The sequence below is a fragment of the Pelobates fuscus genome, chromosome 5 (genome assembly GCF_036172605.1).
Source record: "Pelobates fuscus isolate aPelFus1 chromosome 5, aPelFus1.pri, whole genome shotgun sequence".
Classification (NCBI taxonomy): Eukaryota; Metazoa; Chordata; class Amphibia; order Anura; family Pelobatidae; genus Pelobates; species Pelobates fuscus.
Genome location: NC_086321.1, coordinates 381,605,643 through 381,632,157, shown reverse-complemented (window position 1 = coordinate 381,632,157; position 26,515 = coordinate 381,605,643). Strand labels below are relative to the sequence as shown.

Sequence of the window (26,515 nt, the reverse complement as noted above, 5' to 3'; positions counted from 1 at the left end):
TGCTTATCTATTGAAGGTGTCTCTTTTAAGTGCATGCCTCACCTAAAAGGTCGTGAAATGATGCGTCATAGGTTACGTCATTCGCGGAAAAGTTCGCTACTTGTCCATGGTTCCCAGATCTTTTCGAATCTAGCCATGGAACCACGCACCTTGGTTGTCAAATTATCCATGAGATATACTTCCTTCAAATTGGATATCACCTTCCGAATGGAAGGTAATTTTACCTGTAGCCATGACTGTGCTAGTGTTCTTCGTGCTGGCAGTGTTACTTTATGTACTAATTTTTGTTGCCTGTTAGTCCAGTCATCTAGGGATCTATTTAGCAGGTACGTCCAGGGGTTCAGCTCGGGCGCCCTGTGGAAGATCTGTCTAAGCAAGTCGTATATTTTCGACCAGTAAGTTTGTACCTGAGGGCAATCCCACCACATGTGGAGATATGTGCCCCTGTGGCCACATCCCCGCCAGCAGTCGTCGGATGGTGTTTGGTGCATATGAAATAGTTTTACCGGGGTGGTGTACCACCGAAACATGGTTTTAAAGGATTGTTCCTGGAGGGATACACATATTTAAAACATATTTTAAGATCCTGACAGGAGAAATCAGGATAGTCGAACAAACAACCCATGGTCCACCCAAAATAAGGAAACATAGAACACACCCACTCTCAGACTATAGAGACCATTACAGGGCACAGGAGTCCTGGGTTGACAAAGTTTAAAAAGCTCTAGTGTAAAAGTATGTGAGCAACACCAAAACGTAACATTATTGACTATAAATCTGGTGTCAGCGGCGTGTTTGACGCTAAGTTACGATGATTTGCATCAATGTTGACGATTGATAGAAGCACAGCGAGCCCTGGAATGAAGCAGAGAATTACTAAGCAACCTGACAAAGTCCTAATTAGCTAAATGTAGGCCTTGCTAACCAATCTGTGAATAGAAAGGGGATGATGAATTTTTAAAGCTGCTCATAACATTGCAAACTCTTCTTTCAACTGAGCACAATTAATTGACTGAATAAGCACCTATGGGTAGCAGGATATATACACTGATCAGCCGCAACATTAAAACCACCTACCTAATAATGTATAGGTCTCCTTTGTGCTGCCAGCTCTGATATATTGAGCCATGGACTCCACAAGACCTCTGAACGTGTCCTCTGGTATCTGGCACAAAGACATTTGCAGCAGATCCGTTAAGTCCAGCAAGTTGCGAGGTGGGGCCTCCATAGATCGGATTTGTTGTTCCAGCGTATCCCACAGATGCTCAGTTGGATTGAGATCTGGGTAATTTGGAGGCCACAGCAGCACCTTGAACTCATTGTTATGTTCCTCAAACCATTCCTGAGCTGTTTTGGCAGTGTGCATTATCCTGCTGATAGAGACCATTGCCATCAGAGAACACCATTGGATCCGTGTCATCATGGGCACTCTGACTGGTCTACCCCATATGCAGCAAACTGCAATACACTGTGTGTTCTGACACCTTTAAATAATGGCCGCATTAAATTTTTCAGCAATTTCAGCTACCATAGCTCTTCAGTATGATCGGACCAGACGGACTAGCGTTCACTCCTCACATGCATCAACGAGCCTTGGGCACCCGAACCCTGATGCTGGTTCACTGGTTGCTGTTCATTGCACCACTTTTGGTAGGTACCAACCACTACATACCTGGAACACCCCACAAGACTTGCCATTTTGGTGGTATTCTCTGAAATTGAGAGATTTAGAATCTCAGATTTAGATTGATTAATTTTAAAATTAGACATTTTTTTCTGAAGATTGAAAGCTATTTTATTATGTTCGGTAAAGAGATTTGAGGGTTGGTTAGAAAAAAATAGAAAGTCATCTGCAAAAGCAGATATCTTGTGTAGCGGACCCAGGGTAACCGGACTAGTTACCTTCGTTAATTCCCTTCCTTCAGCCGGTCAGGAACCATGTAAAGGACAAATAGACCCATTTCCCCCCAGTAAACGGACGACACACAGTTCTGGAGGTACAACATACTTTTATATACCACCGGGACTGATCCTTATATTAACCGTAAAATGCTACGAGCTTCATGCCAGTGAAAATAAACAACAGGTGAAAATGAAACAAAAACAGTTGGACAAGATGGCATTCATAGAACGAGTCCCCTTTCACCCGATTTCAGAAGTCATCAAACCACTATGATTCGCAGGTGAATAACAGGTATCATCTGTAGGACCGGAGTTAGGTAGGACTTCCTTTCTGCCCCAGGCTGGTGTGTTGGCCAGCATCGCAATGCCACGAACTCGGACCCTTACAAAGTCCAGGTCCTCCTCCCGCAATGGAGAGCAGTCAGTAACTCGAATTGTACTCCGAACAGACCTCTGCTGATGTGGGCGATGCTGAGGAGCCAAACCCCCAGAGGCCTGGGTGTGCAAATGGCTGGCCGGACAGGCACTGGCTTAGATGTGGTACCTAATGGGAGCTCTCCCGCTCTTTGCCAAACACTCCTCCGATCCCCAGCCTTAATTTCTGGTGGTGCCTTTAAATACTCCAAGGTGGCCCTGAAAATAACTTGCAGTTTCAAGAGGGTGTGCTCTATGGAGCTTGGTTGAGTCATCTCTTACAGCTTCAAGCCTTCCCTGGTGGGAGCAAAAGCATCCGCCATCTTGTTCGTGCAGGAGTTATGATGGAGCTGATGGGATGAAATGCTGAGTGGTAAGAGACCGTGTATAGAACAGTCCAGTTGGGGCCGGGATAACCAGCTGTGGACCGTGGAAGAGTTCCGTAAGGGTTAATGCCACATGGACTAAGGAGAGACATCATTTGAACCTACTGCCCTAATGATGATTCTTTGTATCTTCCTTGTTTTTAGCTCTTTCTTCCTCTATTACTTTCTCTGTTTTTCCGGAGAACATGAAAATAATTCAGACTCCAAAAACCTTTCTGGAGATTAACAACACATTATTACTTACCAACACATAAACAAAGACAAAGTTTTAAAATTATTATTTGCCGTTAAGACCCTCTCGCTCCATCCTTTGGAGATCTATAGATTTTCTTATATAAGTACCTATATAATCCACATCCCCCCTTTCCTCCCTCCCCACCTATACCCTATCTCTGTCCTTTTTGCTGTTCTTCTTCTTGGTTCAATTAGTAGAAGTCTTCTGCAAAGGATATTAGTTTGGTGAATAAATCTAATGAATTAATGCAAACCACGCTGGCTGGCCCTGTAAGAGCCTCAATCAGAGCTCAAATAAATTCTTGAATGATTTATTTGCCGGATATCCCGAATGAGTTACTGTCTGCAGTCTGCGCATGCATCAAGTGGGCACATAGTTAGAAGGAAATGCAGTGAGGATCATACACAGAGTGAGAAGTATCATCATGTAAACATTCAGCACGGTTTGTGGAATTTACCCCAGATTTACTTATAGTCAATATCAGATCTGCAGCGATAAAATAGGTTTTAAAATATTGTAACCATTTATTGCAAAACATATCCAGCGTTTTATAATTTTATAATTGAGATATTTATGGTAATTAGATTGAGCATGGATCAAATAACAGATAGACAGGGACTTTAAAGGTTTTATATAAAACTGTTCAGGGAGAATTTTTTTTTTTTTTTTGGGGGGGGGGGGGGGGGGAGGGCTATATCCCATTTATTTAATCACAAGAGAAGCATCCCTAAAATCGCGGCTGGATAATTTGGCAATAGGATGGGTTGTGGCATTATGTATGTAATGTATAGATAATATGTAGATTCTATTAACATAGCTCTTGGTGTATATTTTCTGTTATTGTTCCTAGAAAAGAAGAGAGGTGTCCACCCCCCACCCCCAATAAAAAGACTGAGTGCAGTTAGTGGACACATCACTGGCGTCCTGCGCCCATTCGGCAGTAAATCTCTCTGTAACAGTGTCACCCTGATAGCGATGGCTGCGTTGGATGTAAGAAGGAATTTTCAGCCGCCAATGTCCTCTCCAGCAATCTGCTTCCAGCCCACGAGCGAGGATGATATCACAGCTCCATCTGGCGTAACACGCGGCTCTGATCTGCATTCCTGTAATTACAATCATATCTTATTTTTTTGCTATTTGCAGATCTCCTTTGTGAATATTGCTAGTCTTTGATCTAAATTCATTTCTATTTTCTCTACGCACTATGGACCCTGCATTGCCGAGAATGGTACATCTGGCCGGTCAATGTCTAGGTCACCTAAACTGCTGGTGCTGGGCCTAATACAATCCCCTTCTTCCTAATCTGTCAATCCGATTTTACTATACTACATTAAATGGGCGGGCTCAGTTATGGTGCTACAAGGCTCTGCCCCCAAGAAGATGCCGCTAGGGAGAGCCCTAGGCAAGTTACTAGTTTTGCCCCTTCATTTTTCACATAGGGCTGGTTAATGGAGCCAAGCAAACTTATAGTTTTAGGACCCCTATCTAACCACTGGTTAGCTGCCCTCAGTCCAGCTCTGCTGCCCCCATTATTGACAAACTCTGTGACTCTCCAAGTCACCCATAGCCAGCCCCTATGCAGCCTCAATCATAATGAAGAGGCTAAACTTCCTTCTTAGCACATGTGAATTCGTACAACCTTGGATAGTAGTGATAGGCTGAGAGATCTGGGGGAGGGGTTAGCACAGTGTTCTTAGCCTATCATTGCTGTCCAAGATAGTACAGATTGGGGATTGATCATTTCGGAGCAGCAGGAGGGAGGGGGGATTAACTGGCTGCACATTGTGTGCCAAGTGCTTTCTCTACAGCTAAATATAACTTACCTGAATTTAATCCTTTTACACCCTAATTTTTTTTATTGTGGGCAATTCAATATTGCAGCCACAGTCCAGCTGGCGATCACAAAACCTGAAAACCAAACTGCAAAATTCAGGCTGAAATAGCTAAGCTGTGATTAAAGCTGAGCTGGAGAATAATTCTAAATCCATTACTTTGGCTTTTCAGTTCAGTATAATTGGTATTATGTAAATTATTGCAAAACGTACAGCTTTACAATTCCCATAATGCACTGCAAAGCATTTTCTTGTTCGACCGAAAGAATTGGCTATAAGCAGCATCTCATCCGCTCGAACGAAATGAGTGAAAATGACATCGGAAGTCCGTTACCGTGCTGGAGGTCATCACCGGCTTTTCCAATAAATTAGATGGTTCTTCACACTTGTCCTTTACATTTACTGACATTTTCTGTTTTAATACAGCTGATTTCTTCACCTTTTAGTGGTATGCACACAGTATAAGTGTGTAATAAACTCTCCGCACCCAGCAGAGCCCATTAGCAAACCCAGTGTGCTTGACTGAAGAACTCACAGTTAGGCGGAGCTGGGTGATTAAACCTCATAGTGATTAAACCTTGCAGTGATTAAACCTCGCAGTAAATAAATCTCGCAGTGAATTAACCCCGCAGTAAATAAACCCCGCAGTGAATTATTATTATTATTATTATTTATATAGCGCCAACAAGTTCCATAGCGCTGTACAATAGTTGGACTAACAGACACGTAATTGTAACCAGACGAGTTGGACGCACAGAAACATTCAGTTTCAGGGTCTGTAGTCAGTTTCAGTGTCTGACGTCAGTTTCAGAGTCTGTAGTCACAGTTTCAGGGTCTGTAGTCACAGTTTCAGTGTCTGTAGTCAGTTGCAGGGTCTATAGTCACAGTTTCGGGGTCTGTAGCCAGTTTCAGGGTCTGTAGTCACAGTTTCAGGGTCTGTAGTCACAGTTTCAGGGTCTGTAGTCAGTTTCAGAGTCTGTAGTCAGTTTCAGGGTCTGTAGTCAGTTTCAGGGTCTATAGTCAGTTTCAGGGTCTGTAGTCAGTTTCAGGGTCTGTAGTCAGTTTCAGGGTCTGTAGTCAGTTTCGGGGTCTGTAGTCAGTTTCAGTGTCTGTAGTCACAGTTTCAGGGTCTGTAGTCAGTTTCAGGGTCTGTAGTCACAGTTTCAGGGTCTGTAGTCAGTTTCAGGGTCTGTAGTCACAGTTTCAGGGTCTGTAGTCAGTTTCAGGGTCTGTAGTCACAGTTTCAGGGTCTATAGTCACAGTTTCAGGGTCTGTAGTCAGTTTCAGTGTCTGTAGTCAGTTTCAAGGTCTGTAGTCGGTTTCAGGGTCTGTAGTCAGTTTCAGGGTCTGTAGTCACAGTTTCAGGGTCTGTAGTCAGTTTCAGTGTCTGTAGTCAGTTTCAAGGTCTGTAGTCGGTTTCAGGGTCTGTAGTCAGTTTCAGGGTCTGTAGTCACAGTTTCAGAGTCTATAGTCAGTTTCAGGGTCTGTAGTCACAGTTTCAGGGTCTGTAGTCAGTTTCAGGGTCTGTAGTCACAGTTTCAGGGTCTGTAGTCAGTTTCAGGGTCTGTAGTCATAGTTTCAGGGTCTGTAGTCAGTTTCAGGGTCTGTAGTCACAGTTTCAGAGTCTGTAGTCAGTTTCAGGGTCTATAGTCACAGTTTCAGAGTCTATAGTCAGTTTCAGGGTCTGTAGTCACAGTTTCAGGGTCTGTAGTCACAGTTTCAGAGTCTATAGTCAGTTTCAGGGTCTGTAGTCACAGTTTCAGAGTCTATAGTCAGTTTCAGGGTATGTAGTCACAGTTTCAGGGTCTGTAGTCAGTTTCAGGGTCTGTAGTCACAGTTTCAGGGTCTGTAGTCAGTTTCAGGGTCTGTAGTCACAGTTTCAGGGTCTGTAGTCACAGTTTCAGGGTCTGTAGTCAGTTTCAGGGTCTGTAGTCACAGTTTCAGGGTCTGTAGTCAGTTTCAGGGTCTATAGTCAGTTTCAGGGTCTGTAGTCAGTTTCAGGGTCTATAGTCACAGTTTCAGGGTCTGTAGTCAGTTTCAGGGTCTGTAGTCACAGTTTCAGGGTCTGTAGTCAGTTTCAGGGTCTGTAGTCAGTTTCAGGGTCTTTAGCCAGTTTCAGGGTCTGTAGTCACAGTTTCAGGGTCTGTAGTCACAGTTTCAGTGTCTGTAGTCAGTTGCAGGGTCTATAGTCACAGTTTCGGGGTCTGTAGCCAGTTTCAGGGTCTGTAGTCACAGTTTCAGGGTCTGTAGTCACAGTTTCAGGGTCTGTAGTCAGTTTCAGAGTCTGTAGTCAGTTTCAGGGTCTGTAGTCAGTTTCAGGGTCTGTAGTCAGTTTCGGGGTCTGTAGTCAGTTTCAGTGTCTGTAGTCACAGTTTCAGGGTCTGTAGTCAGTTTCAGGGTCTGTAGTCACAGTTTCAGGGTCTGTAGTCAGTTTCAGGGTCTGTAGTCACAGTTTAAGGGTCTGTAGTCAGTTTCAGGGTCTGTAGTCACAGTTTCAGGGTCTATAGTCACAGTTTCAGGGTCTGTAGTCAGTTTCAGTGTCTGTAGTCAGTTTCAAGGTCTGTAGTCGGTTTCAGGGTTTGTAGTCAGTTTCAGGGTCTGTAGTCACAGTTTCAGGGTCTATAGTCACAGTTTCAGGGTCTGTAGTCAGTTTCAGTGTCTGTAGTCAGTTTCAGGGTCTGAAGTCAGTTTCAGTGTCTGTAGTCAGTTTCAAGGTCTGTAGTCGGTTTCAGGGTCTGTAGTCAGTTTCAGGGTCTGTAGTCACAGTTTCAGAGTCTATAGTCAGTTTCAGGGTCTGTAGTCACAGTTTCAGGGTCTGTAGTCAGTTTCGGGGTCTGTAGTCACAGTTTCAGAGTCTATAGTCAGTTTCAGGGTCTGTAGTCACAGTTTCAGGGTCTGTAGTCAGTTTCAGGGTCTGTAGTCACAGTTTCAGGGTCTGTAGTCAGTTTCAGGGTCTGTAGTCACAGTTTCAGGGTCTGTAGTCACAGTTTCAGGGTCTGTAGTCAGTTTCAGGGTCTGTAGTCAGTTTCAGGGTCTGTAGTCAGTTTCAGGGTCTATAGTCACAGTTTCAGGGTCTGTAGTCAGTTTCAGGGTCTGTAGTCACAGTTTCAGGGTCTGTAGTCAGTTTCAGGGTCTGTAGCCAGTTTCAGGGTCTGTAGTCACAGTTTCAGGGTCTGTAGTCACAGTTTCAGTGTCTGTAGTCAGTTTCAGGGTCTATAGTCACAGTTTCAGGGTCTGTAGTCAGTTTCAGGGTCTGTAGTCACAGTTTCAGGGTCTGTAGTCACAGTTTCAGGGTCTGTAGTCAGTTTCAGGGTCTGTAGTCAGTTTCAGGGTCTGTAGTCAGTTTCAGGGTCTGTAGTCAGTTTCAGGGTCTGTAGTCAGTTTCAGGGTCTGTAGTCACAGTTTCAGGGTCTGTAGTCAGTTTCAGGGTCTGTAGTCACAGTTTCAGGGTCTGTAGTCAGTTTCAGGGTCTGTAGTCACAGTTTCAGGGTCTGTAGTCAGTTTCAGGGTCTGTAGTCACAGTTTCAGGGTCTATAGTCACAGTTTCAGGGTCTGTAGTCAGTTTCAGTGTCTGTAGTCAGTTTCAAGGTCTGTAGTCGGTTTCAGGGTTTGTAGTCAGTTTCAGGGTCTGTAGTCACAGTTTCAGGGTCTATAGTCACAGTTTCAGGGTCTGTAGTCAGTTTCAGTGTCTGTAGTCAGTTTCAGGGTCTGAAGTCAGTTTCAGTGTCTGTAGTCAGTTTCAAGGTCTGTAGTCGGTTTCAGGGTCTGTAGTCAGTTTCAGGGTCTGTAGTCACAGTTTCAGAGTCTATAGTCAGTTTCAGGGTCTGTAGTCACAGTTTCAGGGTCTGTAGTCAGTTTCGGGGTCTGTAGTCACAGTTTCAGGGTCTGTAGTCAGTTTCAGGGTCTGTAGTCACAGTTTCAGGGTCTGTAGTCAGTTTCAGGGTCTGTAGTCACAGTTTCAGAGTCTGTAGTCAGTTTCAGGGTCTATAGTCACAGTTTCAGAGTCTATAGTCAGTTTCAGGGTCTGTAGTCACAGTTTCAGAGTCTGTAGTCACAGTTTCAGAGTCTATAGTCAGTTTCAGGGTCTGTAGTCACAGTTTCAGAGTCTATAGTCAGTTTCAGGGTCTGTAGTCACAGTTTCAGGGTCTGTAGTCAGTTTCAGGGTCTGTAGTCACAGTTTCAGGGTCTGTAGTCAGTTTCAGGGTCTGTAGTCACAGTTTCAGGGTCTGTAGTCACAGTTTCAGGGTCTGTAGTCAGTTTCAGGGTCTGTAGTCAGTTTCAGGGTCTGTAGTCACAGTTTCAGAGTCTGTAGTCAGTTTCAGGGTCTATAGTCAGTTTCAGGGTCTATAGTCAGTTTCAGGGTCTGTAGTCAGTTTCAGGGTCTGTAGTCAGTTTCAGGGTCTATAGTCAGTTTCAGGGTCTGTAGTCACAGTTTCAGGGTCTATAGTCACAGTTTCAGGGTCTGTAGTCAGTTTCAGGGTCTGTAGTCAGTTTCAGGGTCTGTAGTCACAGTTTCAGGGTCTGTAGTCAGTTTCAGGGTCTGTAGTCAGTTTCACGGTCTGTAGTCAGTTTCAGGGTCTGTAGTCACAGTTTCAGGGTCTGTAGTGAGTTTCAGGGTCTGTAGTCAGTTTCAGGGTCTGTAGTCAGTTTCAGTGTCTATAGTCAGTTTCAGGGTCTGTAGTCACAGTTTCAGGGTCTGTAGTCAGTTTCAGGGTCTATAGTCACAGTTTCAGGGTCTGTAGTCAGTTTCAGGGTCTGTAGTCACAGTTTCAGGGTCTGTAGTCAGTTTCAGGGTCTGTAGTCAGTTTCACGGTCTGTAGTCAGTTTCAGGGTCTGTAGTCACAGTTTCAGGGTCTGTAGTCAGTTTCAGGGTCTGTAGTCAGTTTCAGGGTCTGTAGTCAGTTTCAGTGTCTGACGTCAGTTTCAGGGTCTGTAGTCACAGTTTCAGGGTCTGTAGTCACAGTTTCAGGGTCTGTAGTCAGTTTCAGGGTCTGTAGTCAGTTTCGGGGTCTGTAGTCAGTTTCAGTGTCTGTAGTCACAGTTTCAGGGTCTGTAGTCAGTTTCAGGGTCTGTAGTCACAGTTTCAGGGTCTGTAGTCAGTTTCAGGGTCTGTAGTCACAGTTTCAGGGTCTGTAGTCAGTTTCAGGGTCTGTAGTCACAGTTTCAGGGTCTATAGTCACAGTTTCAGGGTCTGTAGTCAGTTTCAGTGTCTGTAGTCAGTTTCAAGGTCTGTAGTCGGTTTCAGGGTCTGTAGTCAGTTTCAGGGTCTGTAGTCACAGTTTCAGGGTCTGTAGTCAGTTTCAGTGTCTGTAGTCAGTTTCAAGGTCTGTAGTCGGTTTCAGGGTCTGTAGTCAGTTTCAGGGTCTGTAGTCACAGTTTCAGAGTCTATAGTCAGTTTCAGGGTCTGTAGTCACAGTTTCAGGGTCTGTAGTCAGTTTCAGGGTCTGTAGTCACAGTTTCAGGGTCTGTAGTCAGTTTCAGGGTCTGTAGTCATAGTTTCAGGGTCTGTAGTCAGTTTCAGGGTCTGTAGTCACAGTTTCAGAGTCTGTAGTCAGTTTCAGGGTCTATAGTCACAGTTTCAGAGTCTATAGTCAGTTTCAGGGTCTGTAGTCACAGTTTCAGGGTCTGTAGTCACAGTTTCAGAGTCTATAGTCAGTTTCAGGGTCTGTAGTCACAGTTTCAGAGTCTATAGTCAGTTTCAGGGTCTGTAGTCACAGTTTCAGGGTCTGTAGTCAGTTTCAGGGTCTGTAGTCACAGTTTCAGGGTCTGTAGTCAGTTTCAGGGTCTGTAGTCACAGTTTCAGCGTCTGTAGTCACAGTTTCAGGGTCTGTAGTCAGTTTCAGGGTCTGTAGTCAGTTTCAGGGTCTGTAGTCACAGTTTCAGGGTCTGTAGTCAGTTTCAGGGTCTATAGTCAGTTTCAGGGTCTGTAGTCAGTTTCAGGGTCTATAGTCACAGTTTCAGGGTCTGTAGTCAGTTTCAGGGTCTGTAGTCACAGTTTCAGGGTCTGTAGTCAGTTTCAGGGTCTGTAGTCAGTTTCAGGGTCTGTAGCCAGTTTCAGGGTCTGTAGTCACAGTTTCAGGGTCTGTAGTCACAGTTTCAGTGTCTGTAGTCAGTTGCAGGGTCTATAGTCACAGTTTCGGGGTCTGTAGCCAGTTTCAGGGTCTGTAGTCACAGTTTCAGGGTCTGTAGTCACAGTTTCAGGGTCTGTAGTCAGTTTCAGAGTCTGTAGTCAGTTTCAGGGTCTGTAGTCAGTTTCAGGGTCTGTAGTCAGTTTCGGGGTCTGTAGTCAGTTTCAGTGTCTGTAGTCACAGTTTCAGGGTCTGTAGTCAGTTTCAGGGTCTGTAGTCACAGTTTCAGGGTCTGTAGTCAGTTTCAGGGTCTGTAGTCACAGTTTCAGGGTCTGTAGTCAGTTTCAGGGTCTGTAGTCACAGTTTCAGGGTCTATAGTCACAGTTTCAGGGTCTGTAGTCAGTTTCAGTGTCTGTAGTCAGTTTCAAGGTCTGTAGTCAGTTTCAGGGTTTGTAGTCAGTTTCAGGGTCTGTAGTCACAGTTTCAGGGTCTATAGTCACAGTTTCAGGGTCTGTAGTCAGTTTCAGTGTCTGTAGTCAGTTTCAGGGTCTGAAGTCAGTTTCAGTGTCTGTAGTCAGTTTCAAGGTCTGTAGTCGGTTTCAGGGTCTGTAGTCAGTTTCAGGGTCTGTAGTCACAGTTTCAGAGTCTATAGTCAGTTTCAGGGTCTGTAGTCACAGTTTCAGGGTCTGTAGTCAGTTTCGGGGTCTGTAGTCACAGTTTCAGAGTCTATAGTCAGTTTCAGGGTCTGTAGTCACAGTTTCAGGGTCTGTAGTCAGTTTCAGGGTCTGTAGTCACAGTTTCAGGGTCTGTAGTCAGTTTCAGGGTCTGTAGTCACAGTTTCAGGGTCTGTAGTCACAGTTTCAGGGTCTGTAGTCAGTTTCAGGGTCTGTAGTCAGTTTCAGGGTCTGTAGTCAGTTTCAGGGTCTATAGTCACAGTTTCAGGGTCTGTAGTCAGTTTCAGGGTCTGTAGTCACAGTTTCAGGGTCTGTAGTCAGTTTCAGGGTCTGTAGCCAGTTTCAGGGTCTGTAGTCACAGTTTCAGGGTCTGTAGTCACAGTTTCAGTGTCTGTAGTCAGTTGCAGGGTCTATAGTCACAGTTTCAGGGTCTGTAGCCAGTTTCAGGGTCTGTAGTCACAGTTTCAGGGTCTGTAGTCACAGTTTCAGGGTCTGTAGTCAGTTTCAGAGTCTGTAGTCAGTTTCAGGGTCTGTAGTCAGTTTCAGGGTCTGTAGTCAGTTTCGGGGTCTGTAGTCAGTTTCAGTGTCTGTAGTCACAGTTTCAGGGTCTGTAGTCAGTTTCAGGGTCTGTAGTAACACTTTCAGGGTCTGTAGTCAGTTTCAGGGTCTGTAGTCACAGTTTCAGGGTCTGTAGTCAGTTTCAGGGTCTGTAGTCACAGTTTCAGGGTCTATAGTCACAGTTTCAGGGTCTGTAGTCAGTTTCAGTGTCTGTAGTCAGTTTCAAGGTCTGTAGTCGGTTTCAGGGTTTGTAGTCAGTTTCAGGGTCTGTAGTCACAGTTTCAGGGTCTATAGTCACAGTTTCAGGGTCTGTAGTCAGTTTCAGTGTCTGTAGTCAGTTTCAGGGTCTGAAGTCAGTTTCAGTGTCTGTAGTCAGTTTCAGGGTCTGTAGTCAGTTTCAGGGTCTGTAGTCACAGTTTCAGAGTCTATAGTCAGTTTCAGGGTCTGTAGTCACAGTTTCAGGGTCTGTAGTCAGTTTCGGGGTCTGTAGTCACAGTTTCAGGGTCTGTAGTCAGTTTCAGGGTCTGTAGTCACAGTTTCAGGGTCTGTAGTCAGTTTCAGGGTCTGTAGTCACAGTTTCAGAGTCTGTAGTCAGTTTCAGGGTCTATAGTCACAGTTTCAGAGTCTATAGTCAGTTTCAGGGTCTGTAGTCACAGTTTCAGAGTCTGTAGTCACAGTTTCAGAGTCTATAGTCAGTTTCAGGGTCTGTAGTCACAGTTTCAGAGTCTATAGTCAGTTTCAGGGTCTGTAGTCACAGTTTCAGGGTCTGTAGTCAGTTTCAGGGTCTGTAGTCACAGTTTCAGGGTCTGTAGTCAGTTTCAGGGTCTGTAGTCACAGTTTCAGGGTCTGTAGTCACAGTTTCAGGGTCTGTAGTCAGTTTCAGGGTCTGTAGTCAGTTTCAGGGTCTGTAGTCACAGTTTCAGAGTCTGTAGTCAGTTTCAGGGTCTATAGTCAGTTTCAGGGTCTATAGTCAGTTTCAGGGTCTGTAGTCAGTTTCAGGGTCTGTAGTCAGTTTCAGGGTCTATAGTCAGTTTCAGGGTCTGTAGTCACAGTTTCAGGGTCTGTAGTCAGTTTCAGGGTCTATAGTCACAGTTTCAGGGTCTGTAGTCAGTTTCAGGGTCTGTAGTCACAGTTTCAGGGTCTGTAGTCAGTTTCAGGGTCTGTAGTCAGTTTCACGGTCTGTAGTCAGTTTCAGGGTCTGTAGTCACAGTTTCAGGGTCTGTAGTCAGTTTCAGGGTCTGTAGTCAGTTTCAGGGTCTGTAGTCAGTTTCAGTGTCTGACGTCAGTTTCAGAGTCTGTAGTCACAGTTTCAGGGTCTGTAGTCAGTTTCAGGGTCTGTAGTCAGTTTCAGGGTCTGTAGTCACAGTTTCAGGGTCTGTAGTCAGTTTCAGGGTCTGTAGTCAGTTTCAGGGTCTGTAGTCAGTTTCAGGGTCTATAGTCACAGTTTCAGGGTCTGTAGTCACAGTCTGTAGTCAGTTTCAGGGTCTGTAGTCAGTTTCAGTGTCTATAGTCAGTTTCAGGGTCTGTAGTCACAGTCTGTAGTCAGTTTCAGGGTCTGTAGTCACAGTTTCAAGGTCTGTAGTCAGTTTCAGGGTCTATAGTCAGTTTCAGGGTCTGTAGTCAGTTTCAGGATCTATAGTCACAGTTTCAGGGTCTGTAGTCAGTTTCAGGGTCTGTAGTCACAGTTTCAGAGTCTGTAGTCAGTTTCAGTGTCTATAGTCAGTTTCAGGGTCTGTAGTCAGTTTCAGGGTCTATAGTCAGTTTCAGGGTCTGTAGTCAGTTTCAGGGTCTGTAGTCACAGTTTCAGGGTCTGTAGTCAGTTTCAGGGTCTGTAGTCAGTTTCAGGGTCTATAGTCACAGTTTCAGGGTCTGTAGTCAGTTTCAGGGTCTGTAGTCACAGTTTCAGAGTCTGTAGTCAGTTTCAGTGTCTATAGTCAGTTTCAGGGTCTGTAGTCAGTTTCAGGGTCTATAGTCACAGTTTCAGGGTCTGTAGTCAGTTTCAGGGTCTGTAGTCACAGTTTCAGAGTCTGTAGTCAGTTTCAGTGTCTATAGTCAGTTTCAGGGTCTGTAGTCAGTTTCAGGGTCTATAGTCAGTTTCAGGGTCTGTAGTCAGTTTCAGGGTCTGTAGTCACAGTTTCAGGGTCTGTAGTCAGTTTCAGGGTCTGTAGTCAGTTTCAGGGTCTATAGTCAGTTTCAGGGTCTGAAGTCAGTTTCAGGGTCTGTAGTCACAGTTTCAAGGTCTGTAGTCAGTTTCAGGGTCTATAGTCAGTTTCAGGGTCTGTAGTCAGTTTCAGGATCTATAGTCACAGTTTCAGGGTCTGTAGTCAGTTTCAGGGTCTGTAGTCACAGTTTCAGAGTCTGTAGTCAGTTTCAGTGTCTATAGTCAGTTTCAGGGTCTGTAGTCAGTTTCAGGGTCTATAGTCAGTTTCAGGGTCTGTAGTCAGTTTCAGGGTCTGTAGTCACAGTTTCAGGGTCTGTAGTCAGTTTCAGGGTCTGTAGTCACAGTTTCAGGGTCTGTAGTCAGTTTCAGGGTCTGTAGTCAGTTTCAGGGTCTATAGTCACAGTTTCAGGGTCTGTAGTCAGTTTCAGGGTCTGTAGTCACAGTTTCAGAGTCTGTAGTCAGTTTCAGTGTCTATAGTCAGTTTCAGGGTCTGTAGTCAGTTTCAGGGTCTATAGTCACAGTTTCAGGGTCTGTAGTCAGTTTCAGGGTCTGTAGTCACAGTTTCAGAGTCTGTAGTCAGTTTCAGTGTCTATAGTCAGTTTCAGGGTCTGTAGTCAGTTTCAGGGTCTATAGTCAGTTTCAGGGTCTGTAGTCAGTTTCAGGGTCTGTAGTCACAGTTTCAGGGTCTGTAGTCAGTTTCAGGGTCTGTAGTCAGTTTCAGGGTCTATAGTCAGTTTCAGGGTCTGAAGTCAGTTTCAGGGTCTGTAGTCACAGTTTCAAGGTCTGTAGTCAGTTTCAGGGTCTATAGTCAGTTTCAGGGTCTGTAGTCAGTTTCAGGATCTATAGTCACAGTTTCAGGGTCTGTAGTCAGTTTCAGGGTCTGTAGTCACAGTTTCAGAGTCTGTAGTCAGTTTCAGTGTCTATAGTCAGTTTCAGGGTCTGTAGTCAGTTTCAGGGTCTATAGTCAGTTTCAGGGTCTGTAGTCAGTTTCAGGGTCTATAGTCAGTTTCAGGGTCTGTAGTCAGTTTCAGGATCTATAGTCACAGTTTCAGGGTCTGTAGTCAGTTTCAGGGTCTGTAGTCACAGTTTCAGAGTCTGTAGTCAGTTTCAGTGTCTATAGTCAGTTTCAGGGTCTGTAGTCAGTTTCAGGGTCTATAGTCAGTTTCAGGGTCTGTAGTCAGTTTCAGGGTCTGTAGTCACAGTTTCAGGGTCTGTAGTCAGTTTCAGGGTCTGTAGTCACAGTTTCAGGGTCTGTAGTCAGTTTCAGGGTCTGTAGTCAGTTTCAGGGTCTATAGTCACAGTTTCAGGGTCTGTAGTCAGTTTCAGGGTCTGTAGTCACAGTTTCAGAGTCTGTAGTCAGTTTCAGTGTCTATAGTCAGTTTCAGGGTCTGTAGTCAGTTTCAGGGTCTATAGTCACAGTTTCAGGGTCTGTAGTCAGTTTCAGGGTCTGTAGTCACAGTTTCAGAGTCTGTAGTCAGTTTCAGTGTCTATAGTCAGTTTCAGGGTCTGTAGTCAGTTTCAGGGTCTATAGTCAGTTTCAGGGTCTGTAGTCAGTTTCAGGGTCTGTAGTCACAGTTTCAGGGTCTGTAGTCAGTTTCAGGGTCTGTAGTCAGTTTCAGGGTCTATAGTCAGTTTCAGGGTCTGAAGTCAGTTTCAGGGTCTGTAGTCACAGTTTCAAGGTCTGTAGTCAGTTTCAGGGTCTATAGTCAGTTTCAGGGTCTGTAGTCAGTTTCAGGATCTATAGTCACAGTTTCAGGGTCTGTAGTCAGTTTCAGGGTCTGTAGTCACAGTTTCAGAGTCTGTAGTCAGTTTCAGTGTCTATAGTCAGTTTCAGGGTCTGTAGTCAGTTTCAGGGTCTATAGTCAGTTTCAGGGTCTGTAGTCAGTTTCAGGGTCTGTAGTCACAGTTTCAGGGTCTGTAGTCAGTTTCAGGGTCTGTAGTCAGTTTCAGGGTCTATAGTCACAGTTTCAGGGTCTGTAGTCAGTTTCAGGGTCTGTAGTCACAGTTTCAGAGTCTGTAGTCAGTTTCAGTGTCTATAGTCAGTTTCAGGGTCTGTAGTCAGTTTCAGGGTCTATAGTCACAGTTTCAGGGTCTGTAGTCAGTTTCAGGGTCTGTAGTCACAGTTTCAGAGTCTGTAGTCAGTTTCAGTGTCTATAGTCAGTTTCAGGGTCTGTAGTCAGTTTCAGGGTCTATAGTCAGTTTCAGGGTCTGTAGTCAGTTTCAGGGTCTGTAGTCACAGTTTCAGGGTCTGTAGTCAGTTTCAGGGTCTATAGTCAGTTTCAGGGTCTGTAGTCAGTTTCAGGGTCTGTAGTAACAGTTTCAAGGTCTGTAGTCAGTTTCAGGGTCTATAGTCAGTTTCAGGGTCTGTAGTCAGTTTCAGGATCTATAGTCACAGTTTCAGGGTCTGTAGTCAGTTTCAGGGTCTGTAGTCACAGTTTCAGAGTCTGTAGTCAGTTTCAGTGTCTATAGTCAGTTTCAGGGTCTGTAGTCAGTTTCAGGGTCTATAGTCAGTTTCAGGGTCTGTAGTCAGTTTCAGGGTCTGTAGTCAGTTTCAGGGTCTGTAGTCAGTTTCAGGGTCTATAGTCACAGTTTCAGGGTCTGTAGTCAGTTTCAGGGTCTGTAGTCACAGTTTCAGAGTCTGTAGTCAGTTTCAGTGTCTATAGTCAGTTTCAGGGTCTGTAGTCAGTTTCAGGGTCTATAGTCACAGTTTCAGGGTCTGTAGTCAGTTTCAGGGTCTGTAGTCACAGTTTCAGAGTCTGTAGTCAGTTTCAGTGTCTATAGTCAGTTTCAGGGTCTGTAGTCAGTTTCAGAGTCTGTAGTCACAGTTTCAGGGTCTGTAGTCACAGTTTCAGGGTCTGTAGTCAGTTTCAGGGTCTGTAGTCACAGTTTCAGGGTCTGTAGTCACAGTTTAACTATTTCAGCTCTAATTTTAAATAATGTTTTTCTTTTAATAAACTCTATTTTTATCCCAGCTGATTTTCCCAGTTCTGTGAGATTTTATACCTACCAATCCTGAATTATTGGTTAAATTCCCAGTAATTAATTCCCATTGCAGCATCACACAGCCCGCAGTACCGCGAGCGGCCACCAGAGGGGGCGTGCTGAGCTGCAGTGACAGTTGGGCTGGTTTGTTGTGTTGGGTTTTCAGATCTCCAGGGAATCCATGAGACACAGAGAGACAGAGACAGACAGCAGAGACAGACAGACAGACAGGGACAGACACAGCATGCCCTTCATGCAACCTTATAGGAATCAGGAGAGTCTGATCACGGCCTCAGTGTGTGAGATCCTGGCTGCACCAAGGGGCATGTAACCTGCTAGCCAACCAGCTATCCAGCTAGCCACCCACATAGCCAGCCAGCTAGCCACCCACCTAGCCAGGCAGCCAGCTAGCTGGCCTAATACCAGCCTCAGTGTGTGAGACCCTGACTGCAGCTGGAGGCATGTGACATGCCCTGCTAGCCACTTAACCATCCTCCTAGCCACTTAACCATCCTGCTAGCCACTCAGCCAGCTTACCGTCAGCCTCAGTGTGTGGGATCCTGGCTGTACCAAGGGACATGTAACCTGCTAGCCACCCATCCTCCTAGCTAGCCTTGCTTTTATCAGCCTCAGTGTGTGGGATCCTGGCTGTACCAAGGGACATGTAACGTGCCCAGCTAGCCAACCAGCTAGCCATCCTGGATATCCAGCCATGAAAGACGGGGGGGAATCCAAAGATCAGCAGCTCACGGTAAGGGTACAGGATCTCCTTCTTATATTATAATATTACAGTATAGATAGTATAGAATATTCTGTGCATATTATAGTAACATTGTTGCACATTTATATTATTATTATTATTATTATTATTACTTTATTGTTATTATTGTCATCATGTTAGTAAACTTTTTATGATTATCATGTTTGATTCCAGTAATATTATTATTATTATCAACATTATATTATTCTTACTTTTTAATATAATAAATTTACATGTATTAATATTTATTATTATTTCATCTTAATCTTATTCCTGAAATTATAATTTTTATGCATTTTACAATAATTAAACATTATTACAATTATTATATTTATTCCTTCCCCGCTACTAGGGTTACATTAATTCAATGTGCACATATTGGCTCAGTGTTTGAAAACTTTGGGGACATTAGCCATCATCATTATATCTTTACTGCATTCCACATTTTACAGGTTTACAAATCTGTCTGTATAAAGACTTATTATTGTACCCTGACCATTTCCAGAACCCCCCAATATTAATAAATCTCTGTGAGCAGTTTGCTGGCCCCTGGCAGGGTGCAGGTTAATATTCAGTGATTTTTGTTTGTGTTGGGACATTGTTGGACAAGTGTTCTGTTCACACTGCACTGCACAGTAATTGTATGTTTGTGCTTTGTAATCCCTCGCTGGGGGTCCCTACTGAAGGATTAAGACAGACTAATTGTGGCCTGCAATTAATTGTTATTAAGATAGCTTTCAGATTAACCCTCTCCTCACCCACAGAGAGAATCACAGAAGTACCACACTGTTTGGTGAATTGTAGGTCTTCATTTTTTCACGGATTGCAGATTGGAAGCAGTCGTATTTGCTGGTACACTTTGTATTCTGGGCTGGATTGATATTTCGAACCATGTGGGCACACAATTAGTAGATGCCCCTCTACCCCTTCCTTAAAACGCCTGTACCTTATTGTGTGCTCCGTGATTTGGCACTTACCCACCCGCCACAAATAAAGAATGCATCTATTATGTAATAGAATGAATTATTGTAACAAAATAAATCTGCATTCATGGGAGGGCTACCTATAGGCAGCGACCTACCTCGCCTAGGCTAGTGGTAAATCTGTCCCTGTTTGTACACCTTGCACCTTTATGCATAGAATTAATCCTTATGGTATTTCTTAGACTTGTGCACAAGTTCTGTTCAGCTGCATTGAACGAATGAAATGCCTCTCAATCTATGGACGAACACAACGATACCTCCATCCATACACTGACAGGCGTATGATTCGTTGACACATGTTAACACAGTGAAGGAGTTTAAGCATGCGTGGGATAGGCTATTAACCAAAAACGAACAGTTAGTTATACGTTTATTAAAGGCGGCGGGACTTTGCTTTAAATGCAAACTGTTGCTGGCACAGCCTGGCATCTGATGCAAATTTAAAATGTGCCTTGTTTACTGCAAGCAGCTCATTACTGTACGAACGTGTGCAGCGGTCACGGGAAGATTTTATTTCAGATTAACTCCTTAAGGACACATGACATGTGTGACATGTCATGATTCCCTTTTATTCCAGAAGTTTGGTCCTTAAGCGGTTAATCTATTATTTACTTATTATATGTGTTATTATTCATTTTATTAAGTCTGTTATAATAAAATAAATTCTCCATGGGGCGCGATATTTGGGGGAGTTTGACCCATCCTTTGTGCTCACACTTCCCCTGAGGTTCCATATGGTGAAGTAATTACTCTGTGGACTGTCAATCCTTTAAATAGATGACTTTGGGAAAAAACGAACCCGCAGTTTGCTAGGATTGTGTCTGTGTGTTTTATTATGTGAGGTCAAAGTTTAATCAGCATTGGGGAGTGTAACGAGCAGTGCCCCGGTGTACCCTAATACAGGGCCAAATACAGTATATCTCCAAGTCTGCCATTTAGATCCCTACCTGCCTGTGCTTCTATTTAAATTCACTCATTATCTGTTATTGAGTAAGATCGTGAAAATATTGTACAATTTGTTATAACTGCAGTAAATACAAATTGTTCATTTGTACCTAATATTTTTACCTTTTAAAAAACATTTTATTATAATTTTCCAAAATCTTAAGATTAAAAAGTTAATTACAGTCCGTTGACTATAAACAAATATTGGCACGCCTGGGTACTCAATAAATATTTGCTTCTTGTTAAAGAAAGATGTGTCCAGCCTTGGATAGTGTAACTGTGTCTAATCTCCCTCCTGTTTCCTACACAGGTCGCTCTCCGTGTCCGGCCTATCAATGAGACCGAACTGGTGGAAGGGGCAACTATCATTGCCCACAAAGTGGATGAGCAGGTACTGTCTGCAATGTAACCATTCTGATGTTACAGGCACTCTCTGGGATAGTATGACACACCCTTTTTTTGTGTATGTTTTACTGTTTCATGTTAATTTTACTGAGCAATAATTCTTTGTTTTACTACAAAATGTCAATTGCTTTTTTGATTAGCAGCTCCTTGGCTGCTAGTGTGTCATTTCTCGTTGATATCCAATCATTACTTTAGAGCTGAGCAGGGCAGTGCAGTGAGCCAGTGAGTCACTGTTCCATGAAAGCTGAAATGCTTTGGGGGTCTGGAGTGTTGTGCTGGTGACCAGATTGTGCCTTTAATATCGTTTGGCATGTTGCATAGCTGTGTTTAATTCCTCCATATTTCCATGCAGCTCTGTATGTTATTATATGTTTTAGTTTGGAATGTGATATCGCTTAGTGTGTTGGGATTCAGTCCCGTCTTGTCATATAGCAGGGCGATAATTCTGCGTTATATTATGACTTGTTTTCAGTTCCATAAACACGTTCTGTGTGACATTATGTAACTCTTTGTGTTCTCATACAGTCCTGTATGACAGCGAATTATACTGTTCTCTATATTGTCCTATGACACGTGATACCTTATTACCCTGTGTTTGTATTCTATCCGTCCTGTGTATGTGACTCTGTGACTGCAATGCTCCATATTTCTGTGTATGACTGTATGATAAATATATTATTCTGTATAAATGATTATATTATGGCTGTGTGTTTGTATAATGCTGCTCTCCTCATATTACATCACCGTTAATCAGACGCAGACTCCTTTTATAAAGCATTGTGTGAGATTTTATCCGTCTGCTCATTATTTATATAACATTAGTACCCTGCGTGAAACAACGCTCGAGTTATTTTTCCTTCTGCGGGTTACAAAGTTCACGTTAATTCTGTCGGCTACTCATTAGCGCTAAGTGGATAATTCCTGTGTTTGATAGGTGCGTTCTGTATGTATAATGTAAACAGCAGACGTGTGTCTAAGTATCTGCGCTATTAATAGTGTCGGACCTTGGACTTATCCTGTCATTGGCGGCCATGTTTCTATGAACACGTTAATTATCTCGATGCTGAAAATGTCAGAGGTAGTTAATATACGTCTGCCATGGGTCATCGCCAGGTTAAGTCACCACAACACAGACCAACATGTAATATATTGTGAGGCGTTGTACGCCAAACACCGAAAGGTCATAGGTCAAGCGAATTCAGTACCATAGCACTAAGAGAGGTAAAAGCTCTGCGGAGCGTCTATTCTGCTGGTCCATGATGGAAATACATCTGATCAGTGATAAAAATACCACTCTTCCACCATTGTGTACCATGTGATATGTATAACATCTAAGGCAGCTTAGTGCTAAATGAAAAGCTTTGTCTTATACCCCCATCCAGATTAAATAGATAATTGCACAGGTTGGAAAAATGATTCATCTTCGTCGAATTAAATCTGTCGCAAACCCCCATTGTAGATATTTATCCAAAAATAAGACCCAGGTGACCAGGTTTAAGTGACTTTTTTCCTAATTCCATCTGGGGTCTGGAATGCTAATCGGATTCTCTCTCTGGATCAATAAGTCGTTGTTAACAGGATTCCAGTGATTTGTTACAGCCCTGTTCATCTCAATCAGACCTTGATGTAACGGCACTGGGTGTATGTAACAGAATAACCTCTCTGGGCGGAGAATTACCTACCTGCATACTGTGGGTGTGCCGGCTCTGTGGGATAAATAACACAAAGTGGTGACACTCAAAATGTCGCCATAATCACACACCTATTCCTCCACACATTTCTGGGCAGAGGGACGTGACACTAGGGGCCCCAAGCATTACAGAGCTGGTCGCCTCTACAAATCTAACAACCAATACAGTACCAGGCCAGGTTGGCGTCTTCTTTCCCAGCAAACCCATAGCTGTCCAACGGCAGCAGGGCACAGTCAGTCTGCCACCTGTCCCTGCTGTTACTAATATAAACTAGAACTGCTTCCCAGAATCTGACTTATCGGCGTCCTGCCACGGAAATACAGGATAAACGTTCACTACAATGAACCAACGGATATTATTTATTTTTATATTTCAAGGGAACCTTTAGGCACCATAACAACTTCATCAGGATAGTGTTATTTTAGTGCCAGGAGGTCCTTGTCCTCGACTTGGCTAATAGCAATTTATAGAACAAAAATGTTATTTAGGAGAACAATGTATCTTATTTACACAGACTGATTTGTAAACAATTATTTTAGCTTAAAGACACATTACTGGCAGTACTTTTGCTGTGGAGCTCTGTTATGACACATTACTGGGAGTATTATTGCTGTGGAGCTCTGTTATACACTCAGACACATTACTGGGAGTATTATTGCTATGGAGCTCTGTTATACACTCAGACACATTACTGGGAGTATTATTACTGTGGAGCTCTGTTATACACTCACACATTACTGGGAGTATTATTGCTGTGGAGCTCTTTATACACTCAGACACATTACTGGGAGTATTATTACTGTGGAGCTCTGTTATACACTCAGACACATTATTGGGAGTATTATTGCAGTGGAGCTCTGTTATACACTGAGACACATTACTGGGAGTATTATTACTGTGGAGCTCTGTTATACACTCAGACACATTATTGGGAGTATTATTGCAGTGGAGCTCTGTTATACACTGAGACACATTACTGGGAGTATTATTGCTGTGGAGCTCTGTTATACAATCAGACACATTACTGGGAGTATTATTGCTGGGGAGCTCTGTTATACACTCAGACACATTACTGGGAGTATTATTGCTGTGGAGCTCTGTTATACACCCAGACACATTACTGGGAGTATTATTGCTGTGGAGCTCTGTTATACACTCAGACACATTACTGGGAGTATTATTGCTGTGGAGCTCTGTTATACACTCAGACACATTACTGGGAGCATTATTGCTGTGGAGCTCCGTTATACACTCAGACACATTACTGGGAGTATTATTGCTGTGGAGCTCTGTTATACACTCAGACACATTGCTGGGAGTATTATTGCTGTGGAGCTCTGTTATACACTCAGACACATTGCTGGGAGTATTATTACTGGGGAGCTCTGTTATACTCTCAGACACACCAACAATATGGAGCTCCTAGAAAAGAGGGACATTAGGAGAGAAAGGAGAGACAGAGGGACTTGGGTCCAAACTAGGGACTGTCCTTGCTAAATAGGGACACTTGGGAGGTATGTCTCTAAAATACTTATGTGTTTGATATAAGGGATAAGTAAAGATAATATAAAACCCTGGGAAGTATCAGTTTTCCTTTAAGTGCTAGGACTGTAACAATTAATCCATTTGTAATCAATGTGGGACTTTGCTGTTAATTAGAGAAGGGAAGTACTGAAAAGAGACATTTCTTTGCAGACTCAGAGGATTAAGTGACACCTCCCTAGACAGGTAATCTGGTCCATTAAAACGGATCACAAAGAGTTAGACGGGAGAAGATTAAGGGACAGACAGAAGCCCAGATGGCATTTGATACATTGCATCAGTGGCTGACTCAGAACAGAGTTTCCATGGTAACAGCCCCAGGAGCCAGCTGGGAGATAGGGGTTTAATTAGATGAAATGATAGGGGTGTTCATTGCACAGAGCACATACCTGCACCAGGTGTAGCGTGTGTACAGCCTGCTGGGAATAAAACTGGGGATTATCTTTATGGAAAATAAATCTCACTTTATCCACAATTCACCGTTTACAGAATAACCCCGTCCGTGTTTACAGGAACTTTGCAAACTCACTAAAATGAGATTTGTCTGCAATTCGAAGTGAATTTCAATATTTTATATTCACGACACGAATAAAGTATCTGATTATTTTCAAATAAGAACGATGTGGTGATAATACTGTCTCTTAAAAATATAACTTTTATTGTAATTTATTAAAAAACAATGTGAATGTATACACGTATAAATAACAATAAGCTGATCTGTGTATATAAATTCAAATTGGTTTATAATAAATGACAATAAAAGTTATATCACTGCATCATTCTTATATCCTCGATTTAAGAGCTCGAACCCCTTGGCCATGTGGTTGGCCTCTTTAAATTGTCACATATTTAGTGTTAGACAGGAAATCGCACGCTCCTTTTCAAACTTGGCATTTCACTTTTATCATTTCATTGACTGACCGCCTAACGCAGGGCAGTCCACACTTATACAGCTAAGCGCAAGTGCGTTTTGTGATGTGCTTGCGCAGAGCTGACATCCAGGAACTAACAGATGATGGCGACACAGAATCTGAAATTCGGGATTGGGTCACTGAATCCCCGACAGTTGGGAGATAATTTGTCTCTGTCCAGATATCTGAGTGTGAAATTTCCCATGCCTTGTTGATTTCCTGAAATGTTAAATCATCGTTTATTTTAAAGCTTTAAATGATGGGAAGGATAGTTAAAGGGTTAAAGGGTCAATCTAAGCACCATAACAACTTTGCGACAAGATGAGAGCCTCCGATTGGTGGAGTCTCTTACTGGCCTTTGCATGTTATGCAGTATTGGGATATTAACGTTTTATTCTTTAATTATCAGTTATTTTATTTTTATCGGATTGTTTATAACAGTGAGTGTAGTGCGATTCGATGTTATAAAGGTTGCCTATTATATTCTTTTTAGCTATTCTTCATTAGACAGGGCTGTCCTACATTACAATAATGAAGTTAAGTCTGTCTGGGATTATATATCCGGAGCTGCATTCCCTGCTGTCAGCGTTGGCACGCTCTGATGGCCTTTGATAGAGACTCAGCATATGGCAGGTGAGAAGTCTTTAAGGTGCAGTAACCTGGAGAGGAGTACCCCGAAACCTCCTCCTAAACACCGATCAAATACACTCTGCTTCACAAATCGCCATCTCTTTCATTTCAATGAAATTATATCCCAGGAGAAGTATAACAGGGCGTAAAAGGGACACTGTAGGCACTATAACTATTTTGCTGTCCCTCCATTCAGTGTTAAAACTTTTTAATTTCATTGGAGTGGTTATAGTGCCTGGAGTCCCCTGGCACTGTCCCTCCATTCAGTGTTAAACCATTCCATCTCATTAAAGTGTTTATAATGCCTGGAGTCCCCTGGCGCTGTCCCTCCATTCAGCGTTTAACCATTCCATCTCATTGAAGTGGTTATGGTGCCTGGAGTCCCCTGGCGCTGTCCCTCCATTCAGTGTTAAACCATTCCATTTCATTGAAGTGGTTATGGTGCCTGGAGTCCCCTGGCACTGTCCCTCCATTCAGTGTTAAACCATTCCATTTCATTGAAGTGGTTATAGTGCCTGGAGTCCCTTGGCGCTGTCCCTCCATTCAGTGTTAAACCATTCAATTTCATTGAAGTGGTTATAGTGCCAGGAGGCCCTTGCGCTGTCCTTCCATTCAGTGTTAAACCATTCCATCAAATGGAAGTGGTTATAGTTCCTGAATGAGGGATCCATAGCTTTGCCCACACTGGAGGTGTGGCTAAGGCAGAGATTACACACTTCCTTCTAGCCATACCAATTCATACCAGCAATGGGCGCTGTAATAGGCTGAAAGCGGTCAGCTGACACTCAGCCAATCACAGCTACCCATCTTTCCTTATTAATCCAAGACGTACAGAGGGGGAGCTGCTGGGGACTCTTGTTTAGCGTTGAAAAACATTAAAAACAGTGAATGGAGGGATGGCACCAGAGGAATCCAAACACTATAACCACTTCTATTAGATTAAAGAGTTAAAGTGTCTCCAGTGTCCCTTTAATTCAGTGAGCTCTCACCGCTAAGGGCCCACATTGAGTGCTTTATTCACAGCCATGTGGATACACCCCTTCCGTGTTATTAAATGGACTCTTAGATAAGGCTAACCATAATTCATTATATTTGTACATTTATTAGCATTTAACTTTAAACCGTTTACATTTTGCATTTTAGTTTTCTTTGCAAAAAGCACCAGAGTTGAAATCTAATATCTCTGAAAGTACACATTTAATTAGCTGTGTGATTATCGAAGAGTATTGAGCAAATTATCCTCACCTCCTCACACTCCCTCTGCCCTAAAATCGCACTTACTGTGCACTGCAAAGCAGGTCCAGCCACGGGTATACTGTCATTATAGGGCCGCTACCCCTAAGGTGTGATATCTGTTCGATCATTATATGACGAGATCCATGCTCCCTGCAGCGCAGAGATGACATTTTATTTATTTTAATCAATTTTATATCACA

At 43.4% G+C, this 26,515-nt stretch overlaps 1 protein-coding gene across 1 annotated transcript in view; it reads left to right on the top strand.

Moving 5' to 3' along the window:
* Window positions 1-17,371: 17,371 nt before the first annotated feature.
* The window catches only part of KIF19 (kinesin family member 19), a 40,941-nt gene continuing 31,797 nt past the window's right edge, over window positions 17,372-26,515 (top strand). Inside the window, exons 1-2 of the mRNA XM_063456334.1 lie at window positions 17,372-17,963; window positions 20,211-20,291. Coding sequence (XP_063312404.1) covers window positions 17,925-17,963; window positions 20,211-20,291 — 120 coding nt within the window. The 5' untranslated portion in view covers window positions 17,372-17,924. The remainder of the gene's footprint in view (window positions 17,964-20,210; window positions 20,292-26,515) is intronic.